At 45.9% G+C, this 24,343-nt stretch overlaps 2 protein-coding genes and 2 long non-coding RNA genes across 8 annotated transcripts in view; 1 reads left to right on the forward strand and 3 right to left on the reverse strand.

Moving 5' to 3' along the window:
• Positions 1-269: 269 nt before the first annotated feature.
• On the forward strand, positions 270-18,735 carry LOC107833374 (uncharacterized). The gene is made up of 3 exons (XR_001659113.1): positions 270-280; positions 3,856-3,868; positions 18,204-18,735. It is a non-coding gene; the product is annotated as an uncharacterized LOC107833374 (long non-coding RNA).
• On the reverse strand, positions 802-3,231 carry LOC107833373 (uncharacterized). The gene is made up of 2 exons (XR_001659112.1): positions 2,722-3,231; positions 802-1,852 (listed from the first exon to the last, which is right to left on the reverse strand). It is a non-coding gene; the product is annotated as an uncharacterized LOC107833373 (long non-coding RNA).
• dusp27 (dual specificity phosphatase 27) lies at positions 4,101-11,691 on the reverse strand. Of its 2 annotated transcripts, none has more exons than XM_016662465.1 (6): positions 11,572-11,691; positions 10,660-10,793; positions 10,211-10,317; positions 8,355-8,586; positions 8,068-8,285; positions 4,101-7,232 (listed from the first exon to the last, which is right to left on the reverse strand). In XM_016662465.1, exons 2-6 carry the CDS (start codon positions 10,773-10,775, stop codon positions 4,537-4,539), a joined length of 3,369 nt encoding a protein of 1,122 aa, XP_016517951.1. In that variant the 5' UTR covers positions 10,776-10,793; positions 11,572-11,691; the 3' UTR covers positions 4,101-4,536. The 2 variants fall into 2 exon arrangements, with proteins under 2 accessions (XP_016517951.1, XP_007575347.1); XM_007575285.2 differs by having other exon boundaries at positions 10,660-10,802.
• The window catches only part of crfa4 (cytokine receptor family, class I receptor 4), a 27,947-nt gene continuing 18,207 nt past the window's right edge, over positions 14,604-24,343 (reverse strand). For 2 of the 4 annotated variants that reach the window (XM_007575286.2, XM_016662466.1), the window contains 7 exons: positions 20,272-20,416; positions 18,742-18,911; positions 17,024-17,202; positions 16,617-16,770; positions 16,444-16,531; positions 16,267-16,336; positions 14,604-16,184 (listed from right to left, as the gene is read on the reverse strand). In XM_007575286.2, the coding sequence (XP_007575348.1) occupies positions 15,510-16,184; positions 16,267-16,336; positions 16,444-16,531; positions 16,617-16,770; positions 17,024-17,202; positions 18,742-18,911; positions 20,272-20,416 (1,481 nt within the window). In that variant the 3' untranslated portion in view covers positions 14,604-15,509. Of the gene's footprint in view, positions 16,185-16,266; positions 16,337-16,443; positions 16,532-16,616; positions 16,771-17,023; positions 17,376-17,747; positions 18,208-18,741; positions 18,912-20,271; positions 20,417-24,343 lie in introns of those variants that run through there. The other 2 variants (XM_007575287.2, XM_016662467.1) reach the window with 2 other exon arrangements.

Consider the following 24,343-nt stretch of genomic DNA (forward strand, 5'->3'; position numbering starts at 1 on the left):
AACGAGCCTGCTGTTGAACTCTTTGCCCAGTTTAGCATCCATTATGGCTGCCGCGCTAAAATCCCTATTTCACAGAAACATTTAACCAACGTTTAAGCACCAACAGAAAGTTTCTCATATAAAACTCGTTGGTATGAGAAACTGTCTCAGTAAACACGAACATTTTTCACATGATAAAATGTAAAACTAATTTTTAACTTTCTTGTTATGACATGACACTTTATTTACTCGCAAATAAAGTGTAAATATTTACACTTTATTTAGCGTAAATAAATAAAGTGTATTTACGCTGTAGCGTAAATACACTTTATTTATTTACGCTAAATAAATAAAGCGTATAATAAATAAATAGCGTAAATAAATAAAGTGTATTTACGCTGTGGCGTAAATACACTTTATTTATTTACGCTAAATAAAGTGTTAAAAAGCAGTTAAATCAACTGGGCCATAGCTGCACTACAGGTGCAGTTATGGCCTGCACCTGTAGTGAGCAGCAGCCATATTGGATGCTGAACCCTTCTGTGAGCTCCAGAAGGTTTTCTATTCACAATAATATAATTACACACTTTGCTTTCTCATAAATATTACAATGAGAGTTTTCTAACATACTTATCCAGGTTAATACATTTCAGCAACTATTGAAAACTGTTTAACAGATTAAACTTCCAAAATAAAATAAAGACCACATGAGTTCCCGAGTAAAACTATCCTTACATTTAATTTAATTAAATTTACCCAACATAAAAATAAACTTCGATTACTACGTATTAAATACTGAGATCACAAACAACAAAGTTCTGAGAAACAATTTGGGAAAACTTTATTACAGTTAATTAAACATTATTCAGATGTTGAAGCAATTCTTATTTCCTGAAAATAATTTACATGTTAAACATGTTTATATTTGCCTTAAAATGTTAATCAAACACTAGATGTAGCTTTTTACTCTGTCCTGCAGTTTTCCACTCAAACACTCTCTAAAGTCCTAACAAATATTATTTCTTGAAATGAAACATTTTAAGTTTCCCATCAACGTTTAGATCCTGGAGATGAAAACATCAGGTTTCAGTTTTCTGAATTTTCAGGAGAAAAACAGCAGTAATGAAGAGATCTGTGCAGGGGAGAGGGATCCAGTCAGGTCTGGTTCAGTCCAGACAGGGGAGAGGGGTCCGGTCCGGTCTGGTTTGGTCCAATCAGGGGAGAGGGATCCGGTCCAGTCTGGTTCGGTCCAATCAGAGGAGAGGGATCGGGTCCGGTCTGGTCCGGTCCGGTCCAATCAGGGGAGAGGGATCCTGTTTGGTCCTGTCCAGTCTGGTCTTGTCCAATCAGGGGAGAGGGATCTAGTTCGGTCCAATCAGGGGAGAGGGGTCCATTCCTGTCTGGTCTTGTCCAATCAGGGGAGAGGGATCCGGTCTGGTCTGGTTCAGTCCAATCAGGGGAGAGGGATCCGGTCCAGTCCAGTCGGGTCAGGGGAGAGGGATCCGGTCCAGTCCAGTCGGGTCAGGGGAGAGGGATCAGGTCCAGTCCGGTCCAGTTAAAGTCTGCAAACGATCATACTGAACATTCTGTGGCCCTGCAGCCTCCAGGCTCCGCCCTCCAGCTCTATAAGTCAAACATGGCCTCGAACTCGTCGATCCTCTGCCGTGTGTTTCCTTTGCGGATCTTCTTGTAAGACACGGTTTTGTACTTGGACTGGCTGCTGCTTTTCTTCTCTTCGTCGTCCACGTAAGCCTCTTCCTTCATCTTTGGGGAGTTTGGACCTCCTTCACCTTTGCTTCCTTTGTCTTCTGTAACTTCCTGTTTCCTGTCCTCCACAGGCGGCGGCGTGGCGGCGTCCATCAACCTCTGATGCCTGCAGGAAGCAGGAATATTGTCACTTTCTGTCCATCTGTTGGTGGGTAAATCTGAAGTGAAGCCATGTGACCTGGTGTGTGAGGCTTGTTTAGTTTTTATAGACGGTTTGTGTCACCAGTGTGGAATTTTAATTAGATCTTAATGAATAAAGTCAGGCTTAAAACTTCATTTGGCAGGTCTGTGCTCAGCCAGTCGGTAAACATTATGTAACGCTGCAACAGAAACAAAAGGTGAAGCTTCAGGTTTAAACATTTAAAGTTTAAAGATTTCAAGTTTAAACAAATTACACAGCCAGCATTCTGGGGGAGATTATCTGACCATATGTGCCTTCACCATGCTATCATCATGCATTTGCAGAACTTTAGAGCAAATCTAATATCTATGTGAGGACTGGCTCTCCAGCGCCCCCTGGTGTAAACTTCAATCTGATATTTCAATACAATTGTGGCTACTTTTTTCTTTTCTTTTGTAAATTCTTTTGATTTAAACTTTCTTTAAATAAAAGTCATCAACTGGACATGTGTGTAAATGAGTCTAAAATATTTTTAATAACTAGCAGCATATGAGTGAAGTCTAATTTTTAGTGATATTGTTGTTGTTTTTGATCATGATTACAGTCTGCAGTGAAATCAGGGTAAATGTTTCTAAGCTCATTGTAGCAGCAGTCTGCTATCAGAAGACATTTAAACTCCGTAAATCTCTCTAGAAACGGTTTTCTGGAGTTATTATGTGACTGTGACGTCAGCTGTCCGTTAGACATAGAACATTATTAACTTGTAATGACCTTCCGCGGCCACAGGCGTCGCCATTTCACACCGAATGGAAGCTTTAGCAGGATTCAGAGCGAAAGAGATTTAAAGTTTTTACCTTCAGGTGAAACGAGTCTGCAGGTTCAGTCTGCTGCTGGGAAACCCGCTGCTGGATCTGGCAGGAAGTCCCAGTGTTCCCAGTGCTCCCAGTCTTTGTTGCTGCTCGGTGGTGTGGGATAATGTGCCCACAGTGGAGGGTCTGGCTCTCTTTCTACTTTAGAGGTTCAGGATCAGATGGAGTGAAACTTTTAGAGCGATTCGTTTCCTTCGTTTCCAACATTTTCTACATTTGTTCCTTTTCTTTATTTTGTCTCTGCTTCATCTCCAGGTTTGTGACGGTAATCCTCTCTGCTTCCTGTTTTCTTTCTCCTTGGTTATAATTTTCCTCCGCCTCAGAGCAGAACAAAGAGAATCGTTAACAGACACGTTATTGTCCTGCTTCATGTTTCCATCCATGTGCATTGTCTGTAAAACCTCCAGCTAGAAGTGAACCAGTTTGGATAAAAATGCACAGATCTAACATTTCAAACTGTTAATCCCTAAAAGATTCAGTCTAGATTACATTTTTGAGACTAGATGAAAATAATCTCACACTGTCACACATGATCAGTGTTTATAAAAACTGATTTCAGGTAAACATCAGCAGCTCTCCAGCTGGGAAACTTCAGCACCGCCTCACACTGTCCACAAGATGGCAGTGTTGTATGAGGAAGTCATGACGTCATCACACTTGTTTCCTTCAGGTCAGATCAACAGAATATTCCTCTGACGAATTTCTGAATATTTTAACTGTTATGACTCATCTAGAGCTTCGTTCAGCCATTTTCTGCAGATATTATTATTATTATTATTATTATGAGCTGAAAACTGTAACAAACGTAACTCTTTACTTTTTGCCATCTGGACCTCCAGGTCTTCAGTCTTGCACAGAACAAACTTTATTGGATCAGTTGGAGTCAGTGGTCGATGAACCTGGTTCTGTTGTGTATTAATGGATATTATTTGGTGTTTGTATTTTTAGGGGGTGACTGAAGTATTCAGCTTCTTTAACCCCGTTAGTCCCAGCGCTCCACTGGTCCCAGCGTTACCAGTTCCAGCTGGTGCAGAATAAAGCAGCATGAGGCTCTGAGATGTGAGATAAAATGCAGCTTTGTGAGGTCAGGTTTTCCTCCTCCAGCTATAAATAGAGCAGAGATCTGGTCTGGGTGTGATCAGCGGAGAGGTGTTGATGGACTCGGAGAGTTTGGAGCCTGAAGCTCAGTCAGATGCTCAGCTGTGAAGCTGAAAGCCTGGAGGATTTTCATGCTCATGTAAATTTCATCAGGAGGCTGATTCTCCTAGATCTCTATCAAACTAACATTTTACTCACATCCACTGAACGGTTTCCTCCTTCTCAGGCAAATTTGAGGCGCTGCTCAAAAAAATGAAAAATGCAAGTGACTGTTTCTATGAATATTTATTAAAACAATTAAATTAAAGCAGGAAAATATTCCTTCTGTCAGTAGTTTCACCTCATCATAAGAATATATGCACTAAATGGGTTTCGATAATGGTTTTTAAATTTCACACAGGTGCAAAGAAGAATTACATACTTTAAATAATCTCACTGATAACATTGTGTGCAAATATTTCCTCCTAGTCTGAATATTTCAATCCTGAAAATCACTGCTCAGAAAAGACAGCAGATTAAATGAATGCTGTAATACCTCTAGGTGGCCAGTAGGTGGTGACGGTTATTCAGAGCCGCAGAGGAAATCTGACGCAGAAAGCCAGTCCAAGTGACTCCAGTAGGTTGTGTTTTCCAGCCTGGTTCCCGTCCGAAACAAAAAACACCAAACTGTTTTTAGCAGGCAGAGCTGCGACCTCAAAGCTCTCATTCTTCACATCCGAAGACTTTTCTCCGGGCCTTGGTTCCCTGCTGCTCCCTCCAGGCACAGAGGACTTCGTCATCCTCGGCCTCCGCGGCGGCCCGGGCCCGGATCCTCCGTCTGGTTTGAGCAATGAAAGCCTCGACGTCCTCGTCCTCCTCCTCGTCGCTGGCGTCCCGCCTCCCTGCGGCTTCGCTGCCGTCATACCGTGAGCGATGAGCGAATCTCCGGTGGGGCGAGACGCTGTCCGTCCCGTCCTCGCTGGACCGACCCGCTCGCCTGTGGGACTGTGTGAACCCGTTGCAGGAGTATTCTGCGTCTTCGCCTGACGGATCTTCACCGAACCTCGGCCGATATCTGGAAGTCACGCCGAATGCTTCCTCGTCGTCTTCTTCAGCAAACGAGTGTCTGTGATCAGAGAAGTCAAACTGGGAAGCGGAGGCGTCCAGATCGTCGTAGGGATCCTGAGATGGATCAGCTTCTGCACCTGAGGACAGTTTGCCTGGAGGAGGTCTGACACTTCTCAGCCAGTCGTCAATGCTGGTGTTCCGGTCTTTCTCTATCGCCGGGTTGAGATTCAGGCAGCCGGAAAGACCATAGCTTCTTTTGGGTTTCTCCTTTTTCTTTGTTTCTTCGAGAAACTCTTCCTCTTTCCTCTTCCTGTCCTGCTCCTCATCCTCATCTTCCTTTGGTTTCTTCTTCTTGTACAGCGTGCTGCGTTTGTTGTCTTCCAGGATCTTTTTCTTCTCATAGGTTTCCCCTTTCTCCCTCATTTCAGATTTGATCTCCTTCTCTATGGCGTTCAGTTTTCCTAGGTTGACCTGGTCTTGGAAGAGGCTGAAGAGAGGAACGCTGGTCGTGGTGATCTTGGTTTTCTTGGAACCCAGAGCGGACCCAATGTCCGACCCCAGAGTGGAGCGTTGCCCACTCAGACCGGACATGCTGCTGCCGCCGGAAAGGACCGACGTTGCTCTGCCATGACCCTTTGATAGAGTGCTGGAGTAGGACGCCCCACTGACCCAGGAGGCCCGGTCATCCTCTGCAACGCGGCCTGCTAGCATGCTAGGCGCTGCTCCAAAGCTGAACTCAGATCCAGCACGCAATGGAGGAGGCAGGCTCAGTTCGCTCTGCTTCTGCTTGATCGTTTCAGTCACAACGTTGGCAATCCAGTTCTGAATGCTGGCGAGGTTGACCATGGGTTCACCTCCAGGCCCTGGCACAGCTGGGACTGGGAGGACTGGGGGCAGGGCTTGGCCGGCAGACTGAGTGGATCTTGTACTTCGAGGCTGTGAAACAGAGGACATGGTGGACGACCTGCCACTCAGCATGGACATGTTGTCGTCGTTGGCAACGCTGGGTGGGCCGGTGACCCCGGTTCCTGCCCAGAAGGCAGACAGAGGGATAGTCCCGCCGCTGACGCAGCTTTCTGAATCCCACCCACACATGGACTGACTCTCCTCCAAGGTTTTCTTAGACCGCTCCAGAATCTCTTCACGTCTCTGCCTCCGTTTGATGGTTGCCGAGTTGTCGCCGCGGCTGAGCTCCAGGATCTCCTCCGTGTTCTCTTCACCGAGGCGTTTCTGTTGCCGCAGCTTCCAGGCCTGGTACGCCGTCAGATTGACATCCTGGAAGGATGGAGTTTTACTCTCCTCCTCTCCATCAGCGGCTGAACTTTTCTCTCCGTCCTCTCGGTCTTTTTTGTTCCAGCCAAACTGGATCCTCTTGACGCGCCAGCGCTCCAAAGGCGTCATCTTCTCCTTATTCTTCTGGCAAAAGTTGTACATGGAGCTGGTATCGGAGAGGATGCTGTCAACCTCAGCATCAATCTTCTTGTTTCCATCCTCCGTCGCTGTGCTTTCGCTACCTTCGTCGTCCTCTGTCTTGCGGTAGCGCGCAGCGGCTTGTTCCTCGATCTCTTTGAGTCGCTGCTTCCAGAGGTCAGAGTAACTGGTGCAGCTGGAGGTGGACATGGCGTCCGAGGAGGGCCTCTTGTTCCTGTGCGTTAGCCTCTCTTTGACAGCTCTGATGTCCTCACTAGTGACGCTCTCCCCGTCGTCTTCCTGCCTCGCCGCCTTGGGACAGCCGGCGCTGAAGGAGTCCTCCTCGCCGTGGAGCTGGGCCTCCCACCACTCCTCGCTCTGGTACTTTTCGTTTCTGCGCTGCCATTCGCGGATCATGCCGTCCAGGCCGTCGTCATCATCCTCAGTTCCGTCCTCTGTGCCCGTCTGACCAGGCAAGTCGATCTCCTGGTGACCCAGTTCCTGATCCCCATTGTGGAGCGGCCCGTTTCGCAGCGCCGCAGCCGCTGCAGAGGAAGCGATGCTGCTCATCACGCTCTCTCCGTCTTCCTCCTCCTCCATCATGATGGACTGCGCCTTCACCTTCACCATGCTCCGCTCTTCCTCCCCATCTGTCTCTTCATCATCATCACCCTTTTCCTCACCGAAGATGCATGCGCGGGCGCGAGCATCGATCACGGAGCACTGGCTGAGCGTTTCATCGTCGTCGTCGCGTTCCTCCATCAGTGTCTCGTTGAACTCTCTCAGCTGCTTCAGGAAGCCTTCGTTGGGGTTGATGGCCCGTTTCTTCCTGATGGTGGTCAGCGCCTCCATGATCGTCATGTTCTGGAAGATCATCAGGTAGGACGCCACCAGAATGGCTGACCGGCTGACGCCCATCATGGACACAACCAGAACTTTTCCTGCAAAACAAACAGATTTTGAGTGAGTCTGGGCTTTTGAGGACAGAAAATCGTTTAGTTGTAGAAAAAGAAAAACAGCCTCTGAAATGTTACGGCCTGCGGAGAACTGGAGGCTGACTTTCCTGAGGGAAAACTCATGAATAACTACAGTGGACATTATCATAATTTTTCCAGGAACTATGATCTGCAGGCTCATAAAACATTCCCAGAAACCAAGTTATAGACATTAAAAATATGCTATTCTGGATCTCTTAGTGCGTCAGTGACAGCTGCTGCTCAGGGACACACAGATAAAACTCTGCTTTCAGCTCAAAGGATGAAACAAGTGCTTTGTGTAAAAAGCTTCAGGGAGAAACAGGATGAATGAAGGAATAGAATTCATCAGTAAACCTCAAAACAACTCAGAAATCCAACAAACCAAACATTTGAGGAGTTTGTTGAAGCACTTCATTCCAGAATGAGGGAAATTAAGAGAAGTGATGAACTTCAAGTCCAACGACGTCAAAGTCTCATTTCATACGGAGTCGAGTTCTGCAAGGAATAGGAGGAAGATGAAGAAGATGAGCCTTCAAACCGCAGGAGAAAGGAAGCAAGCGTTACTGAGGTAAGCTGCAGGAGCTGATCCCATTGGCCGACAGACCAACCAATGAGGAACAAGGAGGCAGAGAGTCTGCAGGTTCAATGAAGAACGTCCAACAGATCCAACCTCTGACCCAACCGGACCAGGAGTCAGGTTCTAGTTCTGGTTCTGGTTCATGTTCTGAACCAGGTTCTAGTTCTGGTCATGGTCCAGGTCCAAGACCATGTCTAGGTCCTGGTTCTGGTCCAGACTGACCTTTGTGTGTGAGCAGAGCCTCGTCCAGGAACTCTGCGGTGGGCCTGAAGTGCTCCGCGATGTTGGCATCGGGGAAGTCGTCCAGCTCGATTCCTCGGTACTGGATGTTCATGTCGGCGTAGAAGGCCTGGCTGGTGTAGACGCCGGTACCGTGGGCCGTGTTCAGGATGTGCGTGATTCCCATTCTCTTCAGACGGGCCTTGTTCACCGCAACGGATCTGAAACGAAAGCACAGTTCTTGGATATTGAAGTGTGAAGCCACTGAAATGACGATACTCTGCACTCACTTCTCAGCGATGTGGATGTTGGGCCAGACTTCGTCCACGGGGTTGGCGGGCGCCTCCAGGCGGTCCTGGACCATGGCCCTCTGGATGTCCAGCACGCAGGGCGTGTTGTAGGGGCTGCGGTCGTCCAGCATGTCCCGGACCCGGTTGTACAGGTCCTCCACCATCAGCTGCTCTGCAGACTCCAGCATGGACTCCGGGACTGATTCGGGGCGGGCAGCGCGGGGCGGCAGCTCTGGGGATGAACGGCCGGTTACCACAAGACAACCGAGGAAGGATGACCTTCAGTTTTTACTTTACATTGTAGAAAACTCAAAAAGTCATTCAGTTTTTAGGTGGAAATGCTGAAACCTGGAGTGAAAAACGAATCACTCCAGTCAGTGACTCAAGCTCCGAACACAACAAGAAGCCCCACAGGAAATGACGTAGGAGGTCAGCCTGGCTGGTCGGTGGCGCTGTAACGCTGCCAGAGAAGGGCAGCGTTGCCTGATTGGCCCGTGGTTAAAATTTACGTTTGTTTTTGTTTTGACGGGTTTTCAGTGATCAGAGGATCAACGTTGGCACATTTTAATAAAATACTGAATTCAGTTTAGACTTTTATTCTGAAATGTCTAGAATCTGTTGATGGTGACATCATCAATGTTTAGTCACTGGTAACCAGGAGGAACTACAGAAATCCCAGAACAAATTTAAAATGACCAAAAACAAACACAGCAAAGCACTATGTCCGTACTTTGACTAGGCCGTAGTTGCTTTGTTCTGCTGATGATCCAATTTGGACCAAACCTCAGAGGAAGGTCAACTGAGTCTGCCATGTTCCCCATGCTGCCACCACCAACATGGCAGTTGGCCTTCAACCCCGCCTGGAGCTGCAGGCTCAGAGTCAGGTCCGGGTTCTGATCGGGGTTCTGGTTCAGGTTCTGTTCTGATTCGGGCTCTGGATCAACTTCTGGTTTTGATCTGGGTTCTGGATCAGGTTCTGGTTTAGGTTCTGATTCTGATCCAGGTTCTGACGGGTTTTTTTTTTTTGATAAAAAGTTTTTGCGTTAGGATGTGGTAATTTTTTTTTTGTTTATATTGCTAATCTGATCACATGACGAACAGGATGTTGCTATTGGCGGAGAAGACAAAGACAGGAAGTGGCAGGAGGAAATACCGCCATTGTTGTTACTGACTAATCATGTGAACAAACTTATTCACATTAATTAAAGTTCAGCAGTGATAATAAAAGATGTGAATTTGTTGCTTGGTTTCGTCATGAATGGATCTGAACTCTGGATGTTCATCTGTTGAATCTGTTGGGCTGCGTGGTTAGCATGTTAGCGTTAGCCATGCAGCCCAGAGGGAGGGAAAGCTCTCCGGCTGTCATCCTGTTTCTGCAGATGGAACAAGAATCATCCATTAAGCTGCCACCGTGCCGACGGAGCCCATCTGAGAGACCAGCCATTACTGTCACTCTGCTGCTGTGCTAACCGGGCCGCTGCCTCCACCGTCTGCATGATGATGAGCAGAACCGTCTGTCCTCGTCTGACCCTGCAGCTTCACAGCTTCATCAAACTTCAGATTTGCCATAGAAACGCTTCAGAATCGCTATAGAAACACTTTAGAAACATGGTGTTAAATATATGAGAGGAGCTGAGGAGGTTGGGCCCAGCCAGCATACCGAGGTGGGCCCCATATGGGAAAAAAGAGGGCAGACAATATGGGTCCCAAAAGGGTTTGTCCGCAGTTTCGATGGTGGCCCTACAGGTATGCTGGCCGGGGAGCTGGAGGAACAAAACATCCAACCTACCCTAAGGCCTAGTCAAAGTCCAAACCCACATGTGGACTTTGACTAGGTCGCGTCAGTTCCCTTTCACCTTCGCTGATGATCTTCTTGGCGGCAACAGCCGACGACAGATGGATGGGCTCCATGACAATGGAGGAGGCATCAGAGAACCTGGAGGTCAGGGAGGTCATGGAGAAGCTGGAAGAGGAGGAGGAGAAAGAGGAAGTCAGTCTGGGAAAACCAAATCTGGTCCTGAGAGAATCTGAGGTGAATTCATGAAATTCATGAAGTTCAGGGAGAAAAAGATTCAATTTCTCCAGAAAAACATGAAAAACTTCAGATTTCTGCAGATGTATTATTGTTATTATTATTATTAGCAATAATAATTAGTACTTATACTACTAATAATTCTTACTATAATATTGTACAATATAATGATATAAAAATGATTATTCTTATTACTAGTACTACTACAAATTATCATTATTATTATCATTATTTATCAATACCCTCATCAACACCTGGACTTCCTGCCGTTACCTAGGAGACGGGCAGCGCAGGTAACGAGCCTGAACTCCTCGCACCTCCTCTTCCTCCTCCTCTTCATCAGGGACCGCCTTGTCGCTGCGCTCCTCGCTTTCATTGGCTGTCTCCATGGCAACCAGGATCCCGCCCTATCAAAACTGACAGGGAAATTATTTGAGGATCTTGATGACGTCATCCGCTCGTTTTCAAATTTAATTTCTTAAGATCACTAAATTATTTAATCTGGCAAACTATAAATAAATTAAATATGTCATTTAATTTATTTATATTTATTAACACAGAAAAACAAGATAAATACGGAAATATATAAAGCAACAACATTAAAAATGAGGATTATTTATTATAGTTTTAATATTTTTATATGGACAAGAAAATCAAATAAAGTATTTATAAACATAATAAATTAAACAAGTTGCAAACTACAACTGAAAATTTAATTAAAAATTACAAAAATAAAATTACAAATAAATATTAAATACAGTAAAGACATGAAAACAAATAAGAATATGAGAAACCCGGTTCATCCGAACCTCTGGTTCCGATTGGACCGCTGATGGTTCTGTCCCAATTCAGACCGGCCAGAACCAAAACCAGAACCGGTCCGACTGTTTAATCAGAAACAGAACCAGAATCGGTCTCCCTGTTTTTAATAAAAAGTTTTTTGGACCAGAACGAGGACCGTGTTCGGTCCGGGCGGATCCGCTGTTTGTCCTTCCAGAGTTATTTTAAGCTGCTGACAGCTGCAGGCCCGACAGCAGCAGAACCAGGCCTGGAACCAGCAGCTGACCTCAGAACCAGAACCAGAACTAGAGGAACAACAGGTGACGCTTCACCTGCCTACCTGAGTGTGTGTGTGTGTTTGTGTGTGTGTGTTGGTGTGAGTGTGTGTTTGTGTGCGTTTCTCACCTGCGGCGGACTGGAGCTGCTCCTCAGGCCGAACCGACCCCCCAATGACTCTGCGGCCCAAATTAGCCGCGCTACTCTTCCTCCTCCTCCTCTTCCTCAGAAACCCGACACCAGCAGCTGTGTGCCGTCACTTCCTGGTTCCTAGCGCTGATTTCAGGGTTCCTTCCTCCCGGATCTTTTCCTCCTGAGGCCGGAAGTCCTTCCTATGCTACAGAGGAAGCCTTCAGATAATCCAGATTACAGTCCAGATTAGAGTTCAGATTAAAATCACAAACTGGATGTAGAGTTTCTGCTTTAGTTTGGCTTCATGGAAGCAGCTGGAAGAACATAATTTTCATAATAAGTTAGTTTTATTAGTTTTAATGGTAATTTTCATAACTGTTGGTGTCTTCTTGTCTCATGGTTTCCAAGAAGACCAGATTGTTAATCTTTTCATAAATTTCCTTTCAGAGGTCAGATTATCTTTCTGTCTTTATTAAAAACAGATTAAATTTTCATCAGTCAGTTTGGGAAATCGTTATTGTCATAAGAAATAATCACCAAGACAGAAAAGTATTTTATTGCCATTCATTTTGGTTTTGTTGAAAAGCATCTAATGAGATTTTTTTAAATGTTAATATCTCTTTAATGATGCATTTAATGCACATAATTTCATCCACTGAAAGTTTAAGTCCCAGTTTTCATCTTCAAAGCAACACTGGTTAATAATAACAGATTAATAATCAATAACAGATTAATAATCAATAACAGATTTTGCTTCTGTTCCATGAAAACATTGATGCTGAGTGAAAATATGGGTTAGGGATTAACTATCATATTAATAATCTGAAACCTGGAAACAAAATAGTTTGGATGGATTTTACACTAAAAAGGCATTTTGATAACTTTTTATAGAATCACTATTTCTATAGATGATATCACTCACAAGATTCTGCAAAAACTTTCCTGCTGTAATAAATGCCTTCAAACTGCAGCTGCTGCAAAGATGCATTAGCCTCTTAGCCACAGATAGACACATTAGCTGCAGCTGAAGACGCATTAGCCGTAGCTAAAGAGGCGTAGCTGCAGACAAAGACGCGTTAGCCGCAGCTAAAGGCACGTTAGCCACATCACGAGGCTGCACTGGGTTCACCAGCAGTCGATCAGCATTTTCTACGTGAGGAATCGTTCTCATGCAGTGACTGTTTAAGGATTACATTCTCCACAAAGAGTCGCCATGGCAACGGACAGAAATCTCAGATATTATTCTACTAAAAATAAGTTGCTGCAACTAACCTGACAGACGTAGTTGTTGAAAGTGAGAGGCAAACAGAGGCATGGAGGTGAGAATGAGCAGACTTTATTTACTCTGATGGAAAAGCACTTTGAGCCGACGACAAATCTGTAACAACACCGCTCTACAGAGGAGGTGAAAGGTCAACAGAAACCCTGAAAACAGACACAGAACTGCTTCCAGGTCCACAAATCAACGTTATGTCATTATCACAAGAAATAAAAGTCCTTTTCTCCAGGATCAGACTCAGGTACAGTTCATTTAGACTTTAGGATACTTTCAGTTCATTTGATCCAGGTCAAGACGATTGTCTGAACATTTTTACTTATTGATCACTACTATTGCATTGGCACCGAAAGTCACCATTCAACTTACAATCAATACATTTCAACAATTCAATAAAATCAAAAACAAATCCAAGAGTTTTTATTGCCTCAAACTGAAAGATGTTTCAGTCACAAACTACGAGACATTTCTCTGCCACGAAACGACACACTTCCCGTTACGACCAGCTTCCCGTTACGACCAGCTTCCCGTTACGACCAGCTTCCTGTGACGACCAGCTTCCTGTAACAACCAGCTTCCTGTAACAACCGGCTTCCTGTAACGACTAGCTTCCCGTTACGACCTGCAGGTGTTTGCCCATCAGATGCCAACACAGGAGACGAAGTGGTATGAAACAACACTGAGAGACCAAAGGCACAACGAGAGATGAGGACGACCACAGAGACAAAACACGGAGACGGCATGACAGAGTCCCACAGTCAGACTCCCCTGGTCATTCACTGGGCTCACATCAAACACCAAAAGGTCACGGGGTCATCTACGAGGTTGTGCTTACAGTTTTGAACCAACTGGAGGAATGTTAGTGGCTCTGCTTTTGTGCATGAAGGAACATTTGGCACAATTTTTTAAAATAGTGGGAGCAAATGCTAAAAATAATGCAGCTCTGAACTGAGAAACAGAAAAAACGTCAACCAGGTCTGGACTGCAACACATTGACCGGACCAACAGGTCTGCAGTGGGGAGAGCTAACATCAACAGCTGAGAAGGCTAGCTAACAGCTGAGAAGGCTAGCTAACAGCCGAGGAGGCTAGCTAACATCAACAGCTGAGAAGGCTAGCTAACAGCCGAGGAGGCTAGCTAACATCAACAGCTGAGAAGGCTAGCTAACAGCCGAGGAGGCTAGCTAACATCAACAGCTGAGAAGGCTAGCTAACAGCCGAGGAGGCTAGCTAACATCAACAGCTGAGAAGGCTAGCTAACAGCCACGGAGACCAGCTAACAGCCGAGGAGGTTGGTATCAGCCGAGGAGGCTAGCTAACAGCTCAGGAGGCTAGCTAACAGCCGCGGAGGCTAGCTAACAGCCGCGGAGGCCGGCTAACAGCCAAGGAGGTTGACTAACAGCCGAGGAGGCTGACTAACAGCTAAGGAGGCTAGCTTTAGAGCCTTTCTGGAGGTTTATGTCTCTGTTAAAATATTAAAGCTCAACATGAATTATGGCTTCCTTCTGTTGTGATTTATCAGGAAGGACAACAAAAAACAAAGAAAATACGGAAGGACATAAGGGACAAAAGGGAAAGAATAGCAAATTAACACTGAAAATGGAAACATTTTCCATAATTATTCTTTCTTTTCCCTAACAATTCCAGACTTTCCAGACTGCAGGAACCTGGCGGCAGAGCGAACCAGGAAGTAAAACAGATGAAGCCCCGCCCCCATGTTCCTCCCATTTCCTGCCAGACATTGTTTCTGTCTCTCTTCACGCCATCTGAGGGTTAATGGAATCTACCTGAGATTAGTCATGGAGCGCTAAACATGCTATGCTAACAGAGTCACACAGAGCTGCAGTGGTTTCTTAGAAAAATAGACGTGTGCTGTGTTTAAAGAGGCAGCTAGCTTTACACTGCATAAGAACAAAGACACACAGGTTTGACTACAACTACTAATAATTCAGTTCAATCATCGTTCTGGGAAAACTGGGCATCATGTGCTGATTTTTAGTGGTTTTATGGAATCTGCTGGTATTAAAAATGATAATGACATAAATGGACTTTATAGGCCCACTTAGATTCCTCTCATGTTCTGGGTAATCACAGATTTACATCCCTGCACATGGATAATTAAGGAGTGAGTGCTTCTGAAGAGTGAAGTGGGAATAAAATGAGGTTTTATCAGAACGAAGTGTGAGTGAAACAACGGGAAATAAACCCAGGAGGTTTTGGACATAGAGAACTAGAACCCTCTCCGACCAGCGCCACCACTTCCCGTTTCCTGAGAAAGACGAAGCTTGAAATCCTGAAGTATCCTGGCCCATTTCAAATGGACTACAGTACCCAGAGTTCATGGCGATGTAGTCCACACTCCTGACCAGTAGGTGGCGTTAATGCTTCCTATAGTTAAAGCCAACTGCCATTAAAACAAAGAAGAAGAGTTCAGGAAGTCCAGCTCCTCCTGGGAGGAGTGACCAGAACCAGAACCAGTTCAATGTCATTATAAACTTATAGTTGGATTAAACATGAATGCATCAATAATTGTGTTTATCACACCCACAGTAAACATGGATGCCAACAGTTTCCAACGCAGTCGGAGCTGTCGCTAACAGCGTTAGCAAAAACAGAGTGGAGCAGAAGGTCGGATCAGAAGGTCGGATCAGAACGACGGATCAGAACGGGTCTCCGGTCCTCTCGCTGGTGTCTTCTGGGCTGAAGGGCAGCAGCGGGTCAGCGGCATCGCTCCTGTCATCGCCGTCATCCTCCGTTGCACTCTTCCGGGCCTGGTACTCGGCCAGCCTCTTGCTCTTCTTCTCCTCCTCCTCTTGCTTGGCAGCATCTGGACCCGGTGGCAGCAGGAAGTCCTGGCAGTACGGCGCCGGCAGACATGGCACCAAGTGGACCTCGCCACTGTCCCTCATCAGCTGGACGCAGGTGTAGAAGTCCTGGACTGGAGCGCGGGCCGGATCTGGAGCAGAGACGGAGGTGTCGGGAACGCCGAGGCGCTCCATCGTGCTGTAGTCTGACCCGGGAACGAACACCGTCTCGGGCTGTTGCCATGGAGACGGCGTGTCCTGCAGCACAGCGAAGGGCTCAGGTGGCACAGCGCAGTACGGCGGAGCGCTGCGGACGTACGGCGACGGGTTCTGGATGGGAAACAGGTTCTGGATGGCGACCGACATTCCTCTGTCTCTGTCCAAGATGCTGGGTGGGACGCTGCAGTCCCGCGGCGCGCTCAGGTAGATCCCGTCAGCGCTCACCTGGTCCCACACCTCCACCGAGTAACTGGGAGGCCGGTAACCATGGAAGTTACTGAAGTGACGGTTGATTTCATCAAAGTTCCCCTTCTGGAGAAAGACAAAAGAAGGAAGGGACAGGGTCAAATCTAGCAGACAAAGCAGAATAACTACTTTTCCCAGGATGCATCACCTTCAGAAGCAGAGGGTCAATGCCGATGATCCGTGGCTTGGGAATGGGCGGCAGGAAGTAGTCTTTTATTCTGGAGGGACAAAGCAGAATATGGAGTCGTCTTCTCTCCAGAGTGGGAACAGGAAGGTGGCACCCTCTCTGGCAGCACCTTGGCATTACAGCTAACGGTTTCCTCACCTCCTGCTCTGAGGAATCACCCCGAAGGCGATGACCAGCAGAGCCACGGCTCCGACTCCCACCACCAGAACCAGAACCAGGACTTTACCTGCACAGGAGAACATTAACTCACTTCAGATTTAGAAATGGCTTCATCAGACTCAGGCTGTCGCCATGGAAACCCCGAGTCATACCTGCAGCCAGGCTGTTGGGGATGCTCACGAGCAGCGCGGCACTCCATTTGCTCCACAGCCGGGAGTTGTGGGAGCGGCAGCGGACCCGAACTATGTAGTCGTCGGGTCGCAGGCCAAGCAGCTCCACATGCGGCTCACGCAGGTGATGCTTCACCTGTGGACAGAAATGCCGCCAGTCAGCCGGTTCACCGGAACCACCAGCCTTCAGGACTTTCATTGTAAACATGGATCCTAAACCCAAGTTACCAGCCAGTCACTCCATCATCACCAGTCAGTTCAGTAAACCCAAAGTAACTCAAACTGATCATCCTGTTCAGAAGCACCATGAAGCAGACCCAACCGTCCAGAGTTGGGGGCTGTTGGGTTTAAAGAGGGAGAAACGGAGACCTGCAGAGTCGACTGCGTACCTGCCAGTTGTCGGCCTCGCCGATGCGTCGGTACTGCAGCTCATACAGCAGAGTGATCCAGCCATAGCGCAGGACCTCAGGAGCTGGGTACGTCCAGGACAGCAGCACGCTGTGGCCCGCCTCGTCGCCGCCGGCGTCCCTCAGGGAGAAGGTCAGGTTGACCGGAGCCTCCGGCTCCACTGGAAGACAGAGGAGAGGACAGAGGAGAGGACATGAGGAGAGGACATGAGGAGAGGCCTGGAGGACCAAAACACCTGGTGTCAGGTAGACCATGAGCCAACGGAACCAAGGGAACCAAGGGAACCAACGGAACCAATGGAACCAACACAGCGTTGTTATCCACCTGTGGCAGGTAACACGGCTCTGCCTCCATCAGAAGCCTAACGTCAGATTCAGGTCGGTGATTGGTCTCAGACACAGGAACCGGCCCGATACTCATTAGACCAGATTTACTGGGTTAACCTTTTTTAGTTCCCCTGGTTTTCCTCCTGCCAGGCTTTTCTCTCCCTGCATCTTTTGACTCCAAGTAACAAGTTTTGGCTTATTTAGTGAAATTGCCATTGAACTTCAACAGAACTGAAGTTGTCTATTTATCCTGCAGCTTGTTTGGCATCGCTTACTGACTCTTCATCTGCTCCATCTGACCAACAACTAAACCGTTGCTGCCTGTTCTCCCTGTTCTAAGTTATTAAATGATCAGTTATTCTGTGATGATCTGTTTTTATGCTCCATCCGAGTCCAGACGTAAACTCAGAGGTCAGGCTGATGGTGGGAGGCGGCACATTTACTGGACGAGCTCCAACATGAGGAGACGTGACCTTTCTGGGGCCGCCTGATAAGAAACGTCTGAGACAAGCTCAGAGATCACCATGGCAACCACATGGCAGCTGCATGGCAGCTGCATAGCAGCTGCACGGCAGCGCTGATAAACCTCACAGATGACCTGTCGCTGGTCCAGTAAGTAGACCAATCCCAACGACAGCAGGTTGTTGGTTCTGATAGAGAGACGAGCATGACGACGATGATGAAGAATTTAACAGAACCAAACGAGAAAAGTTCAGGACAAAACCAGAAGAATTAAAACTGATTTCTCCCACATCCAGTGACAACAATAATAATAATAATAATAATAATAATAATCACTATTATTGATAACACATCCAACATAATTCTGCTGCAGTAATAACTTTCTGCTTCAGGTCAAAGCTGATTGGCACAACATAAAGGGTCAAAGGTCATCCAAGGAGCTGATCAGGTCTGATAGCTGCTGGATTAGCATGGATTAGGTCTGCAGATTAAAACTGTTTCACACAAACTTCAGACTGAAGGAAAGCGGCTGTAAAACGATGGATTATAACCTGGAAATATAATCCTGGATTAAAATAAACAGCAACAGCAGGAAAAACTATAATGCTCACTGGTTTAATCCAGTCTAATTCAGTCAGAGTCTGGCCTTCATTGGTTATAATCCAGTCTAATCCAGTCAAAATCTGGCCTTTATTTGTTATAATCCAGTCAGAATCTGGCCTTTATTGGTTATAATCCAGTCAGAATCTGGCCTTTATTGGTTATAATCCAGTCTAATCCAGTCAGAATCTGGCCTTTATTGGTTATAATCCAGTCTAATCCAGTCAGCCTGGCCCTTACTGGTTATAATCCAGTCTAATACAGTCAGCCTGCTCCTTATTAGCTATAATCCAGTGCAATCCGGCACTCACCAATCTCTGCCACGTCCAGGCAGTGCTGCTGGGATGTGTAGTTCCTGTGGGGCGTCATGGCCGTCACCGTCATGCAGTAGTACATCCAGATGGACGTGTGGCTCTTGTCGAAGTAGCAGCTGTGGAGACCGCCGGACGTGTAATCTGGACACTCGAGTTCAGGTTCCATACTGAAAGGCAGAGAAAGACAGGGTCAGTCCAGATAATCTCTGGATAAGGTCAAATTCCCTGAAGGTAAAGATGCAGGCAGCAGATTAAAAGATTACATTTAATCGCATGGAGACAAGCAGCTGATTCTTTAACATGATCTGTGACAGAAGATAAATTCCTGCAGTTTTACAGCCAACTCAGCATAAACCTCAGACTTCACATCACAGGTTGATATAGCTTCATTATTTAGTCCAGAACAACACGGACAATCTGATATTTACAACCTGCACAAGTCAACAGGGATAAGAGGCCAAAACAACCCAAAATAATCCATAATCTATCAGGAACCCGACCAGCAAGACAGAGAAACAAACTGGAAAAGGAACCAAAGCTAGAAAAATACTAAAATACTAAAAACTGACCAAAAATCATGAGAGAAACTAGAAACCGGAAGACAGAAAAATGACCAAAAAGTGGACTAAACCGGTAACCAGGAACTAAACCGGTAACCATACGCTAAACCGGTAACCAAGGACTAAACCAGTAGCCATGAACTAAACTGGTAACCAAGAACTAAACAGGTAACTGTTAATTAAACCGGTAACCAATCACTAAACCAGTAACTAAACCGCTAACCAAGGACTAAATCGGTAACCATGGACTAAGCTGGTAGCCATGAACTAAACTGGTAACCAATAACTAAACAGGTAACTGTTAATCAAACTGGTAACCAATCACTAAACCAGTAACCGGTAACTAAACCACTAACCAAGGACTAAACCAATAACTAATGACTAAACCGGTAACCGTGGACTAAGCCGGTAACCATGAACTAAACCGGTAATAATACGCTAAATCGGTAACCATTCATTCAACCGGTAACTAAACCGCTAACCAAGGACTAAACCGGTAACCGCGACTCGGACATCAGCAGGTTCCCGCCCTGATGGGACCTGTCGGGTTTCTAATGGACAGAACCAGAACCTTCTTGAGGCTGGAAGCAGCTGAACTGCAGCATTGATTCATCTGCATGTCGATCAGTTTCTGAACAACTAATTTGCTCATTTTCAGCAGATAATCCCAGATTTTAATCTGTGGAGACGCAGCAGCAGCAGAACCACAACAATCAGAGTCTGAGCGGCCGCGCCATCTGGGGTTGAGGTGTGATCCAATCTGTCCTGATTAGCGGCGGCCAGCTGGCAGCCAGCCCGCCGGGCCCACATGAGACCGGCCAGGTTCCACATATCGACCCTTAAAAGCTTCAGAGCAGAGCAGGCGGCTTAACGCTCACATGACCCGGAAACCTAGCAGGTCGGCTGCAGAGCAACACGCTCCTCCACTAGCGCCACCTTCAGTCCAACGACAGAACTACAGACTCACTCTTTGGAGTAGGTGAGGATGTAGGTGGCCTGCTGGCCGGATGTCAGGTTGTCCACTGGATGCCACCAGCAGGTGAAGTCCTCCATGTTGGGGGAGCGACAGTAGTAGATCTCAGGCCTGGAGGCCACAGGGGCCCCAGGGTCTGCTGGAGGAACACAGGCCCACGTTAAACACACAAACACTGAAAAACAATGAAAATGTTCAGCATAACACTGTAAAAATACTGAAAATAGTTTTCAATTCTGCTCAGTTTTCATAAACAACCGAACTTAACCGATCTGATAAACTCTGGAAAAATGAGCCAAACTTGGTTCAAAAGCAGAAACTAAAACATTTTGATATTTAAAAATGGCAACAAAACAATAAAACAAAAAAAAAAAAAAAGAAAAAAAAAAATCTCAAAACTTTCCCAAACTTTCCCTAACCAAGCATTGAGCTCCAGGTCAGTTTCCCATTTCTTTCCTTCAGTTTCCATTCAGCCCACAGCATCACATGTCCTCCACCCTGAGATGGGAATGGACTCACTGAACTGGTTGTTACTGATTCCAGTTCAAGGCCCAGTACTGTTTAAACTGCATGTTTACGTTTGTGATGGTTAAAACCAAATGAATTATGAAAAATACCTTTAACTTCTCTGGTTTTAAGCAACTTCATTATTGTATGCTTTTAATTTGAAGCTTTTCAGGAATCAGCTCCAATTTTTACAGAAAACAACATTTTACAGGATTTCATGATTTCTGCATCGGGGTTTCATCAGAGCTAAATGTTAGCTTTAGCATTTCTGTGGGTTAGCCTTAGCGTCTCAGTGGGTCAGCCTTAGCGTCTCAGTGGGTCAGCCTTAGCGTCTCAGTGGGTCAGCCTTAGCATCTCAGTGGGTCAGCCTTAGCATCTCCGTGGGTCAGCCTTAGCATCTCCGTGGGTTAGCTTTAGCATCTCCGTGGGTTAGCTTTAGCATCTCTGTGGTTAGCTTTAGCAACTCTGGGGTTAGCTTTAACATCCCTTGGTTAGCTTTAGCATCTCTCCAGAGACTGAGGGTTTTTTGCGTTGCAAAGCTAACAGCTAAGCTATTTCCTGCTATTTCTTGAGATTTCTCAGTTTTAGAGTTTGTTCTAATCAAAGACTCACTAAGCATTGTCCTCTTTGTGCCTTAAGGGGGCGCCACTGGCCATCAATCCGGTCTGTCTCAGCAGAACGATTTCTCTGACATCCTGACAATCCCGACTCTTAACCCTGACCTTTAACCCTGAACACAGAACGCCGTGTATTTTCAGCCTGTTCTGCAGATGAAGCAGCGACTGAAAGCTCGTCACAGATTATTGATTTAATATCGATCGGGTGAAAGCGCCGCCCCTCCGCCTCCATTCACAGGAAACAAGAGCAGTTAAATTTCTTCAGAGCAGGAGAAAACGAGCGGCGGCGCTCCGCGGCGCTGCTTTAATGTGAATCGTTAGAGAACAGAGAATCCTTCATGAACCGATCGATCAGTACAGAAATACTGCAGCCAGACAGGCTTTATGGATATATTACATGTTTTAACAAAGGATTAGACACAAAACAAATAGGCATGTTTCAGAAATCACTTTAAAATTTCTAAATAAATATAAACATTTGTAAATTATAAATATTTTAACTCTATAGACATTTGAACCAAAACTTTAAATACAGCGAATGTGATTGAACTGTACATAAATAACTATGATAGGTCAGAAAATATTCAAATCTGATGATAAAAACTTTCAACCAAACTTCAACTGTCAAAAATAAAAATCGAGTCGGATCTGAAAACTTTGTTTCTGCAATAAGTTTCTATTTGAACCCAAACAAGCAGCAGATGCTTTCATTATTATTCCTCCGTTATTTTATCTGAGTTTGTTTAAAACGTTACAATTCCAGGCACAGAAACGTTCAACCTGTGGCTGCAGGAGAGCGAGCCGCGCTGCTGATAACAGCGGCTCATTCTGAGTCAGCAGCCAAACGGTCGCTAACGCCCAGCGGCGCAGCAGCAGAAATCAATTAGCAGCCGTCACGGCACCCCGCTGCGCTTCCACTAAATCCATTTCTAATTTAATCAGTTCCCACCTCAAACACACCGAGAGCCAGGAATGAATTTAAATCAGAGCAGGACAGATTCAACCGCTTCAAATAAACAGGGAAGCGTTTTAAAATGCACTTTAATTTTCAAATTAAATCTGAGCCATAATTGAAAGATACAAACGTACAATTAAAAAACATTTACTCTAACCTTCTTCAATCACACTTTAAATTTAGCCGTTTATATTTTGTATCAAAGTCAAACAATGAGAAACGATGAGGAAACATTCAAACAGCGGAGCGCGACAGGAACGATTCAGCTTTTATTTGGTTCTTCCACAACTTCCTTTACAACCAACAAATCAGAATTATGCATAAATTCAGTTTGGAAAAAAATTACCAAAGCGCTAGCATTAGTACGTTGCTCTTAACAGTAAGCATTTTGTTACGCATTATGCTCACATTAGGTAACATGCACATACTGGCGACCTGTCCAGGGTGAACCCGCCTCTCGCCCAGAACATTAGCTGGAGAGGCACCACCAACCCTCCTGACCCCACTAAAGGACAAAGAAATAGATGGATGGACGGACGGACGGATAGGTAAAATGTTAGTTAATAAGTTAACAAGCTACTGATCTGATGCTATGCAAAAGTAGCTGAAGCTATGTGCTGTACTAACACATTAGCTATTAGCAAGCACATAGCATTAGGTTAAACACTAATGTTAGCACACAAGCTGTCAAAAGTAAACATTGCATAATGCAGTAAAGTTAGCTAATGTTCAACCATATGCTAACACATTAGCCAACGGTGTTGCTAATAAATCTGGAGGCATGCTTGAACAGCTATATTCTGTGCTAGCAACAGCTTTGCTAACTAAAATGCTAAGATAACGTCATGTTAATATCTGCAGAATTGCTAGCATTAGCATGTACACGGATTTTTTTGTGTGCAGTTTTTTTCACAGTGCATGTGTTCTGCGTCCTGATTGGCTAAAATATTCGTAATACAGATTAGCCATTCAGGAGATGGAAACTGAAACTTTGAATGCCTGCTGAAGAAAACTGGCCAGAATCAGAGCAAAACCCGACCGGAGGCTTGCTTGACGAGATCCATCGCTCTGCCGTAGATACAGCTGTGAATCTCGCGGGGCAGCTTGGAGGAGACGATTTAATGCCATGACTCCGGATCACAATAAGGCCCGATTGATGAACACGCACAACCGCTGACCTGAAAACAGGTTTTGTTCTTTGGTTTCAATGTAGAGTATTTAATTATGCTGTGTAATAATTGTAAAAACTAAAGTTAACTACTTCGCGGATTTCACTTATCGCGGGTTATTTTCGGAACGCAACCCCCGCGAAAAACGAGGAATCACTGTAATGCCTAGAGATTTTGTTTCTGAGGGGTATTGGATGCATCGTTTCCATGGAGACCATTAGGAAATATGAAGGTCTCTTTGTGAGCAGCGCTGCAGTCATGTGGCGCGGCGCCGGCGGCTAATCCGCTAGGGAACAAACAAAGGCCTGGTGTTTAGCTTAAGAAGATCAGCAACCTGCCAGCAGTGGCTTCACCAGCAGCAAGCAGAGCAAAGCATTCTGGGAACTCTGACCTCACCGCGCCTCCCAAAAGCCTGAAAATCCAACATGGCGTCCCTGGAGACAGAACGTCCAACACGGTAACCATGGAGACAGGTCTCCAGTAATAAGTCGATGTGGTCAGGAAACAGGAAATTATCAGAGAAATGGCAGTTTTCCCTGTGATGCGGAGCGTAGATGTAGTTTGACTAGATAATCAGATGGATGCAGTTCGGATCAGGAATTTGACGGTAACTGGTTCTGAGTAGAACCGGGTCAGAAACCGAAGGAGCAGAAAGAGATTTAAAGACGCAGCGCACAAAAAAAACAGCCATGAATCGGCCAATCAGATCTCAGATCTGCTGAATGTTTATCATGTGGACCGACGAGACCGAGTCCAGGCTGGACCGGATCTACAGAACGTGGATCTACGGAACCGGGATCTATGGAACCGGGATCTAT

Source organism: Poecilia formosa, unplaced genomic scaffold, assembly GCF_000485575.1.
Source record: "Poecilia formosa unplaced genomic scaffold, Poecilia_formosa-5.1.2 Scaffold374, whole genome shotgun sequence".
Classification (NCBI taxonomy): domain Eukaryota; kingdom Metazoa; phylum Chordata; class Actinopteri; order Cyprinodontiformes; family Poeciliidae; genus Poecilia; species Poecilia formosa.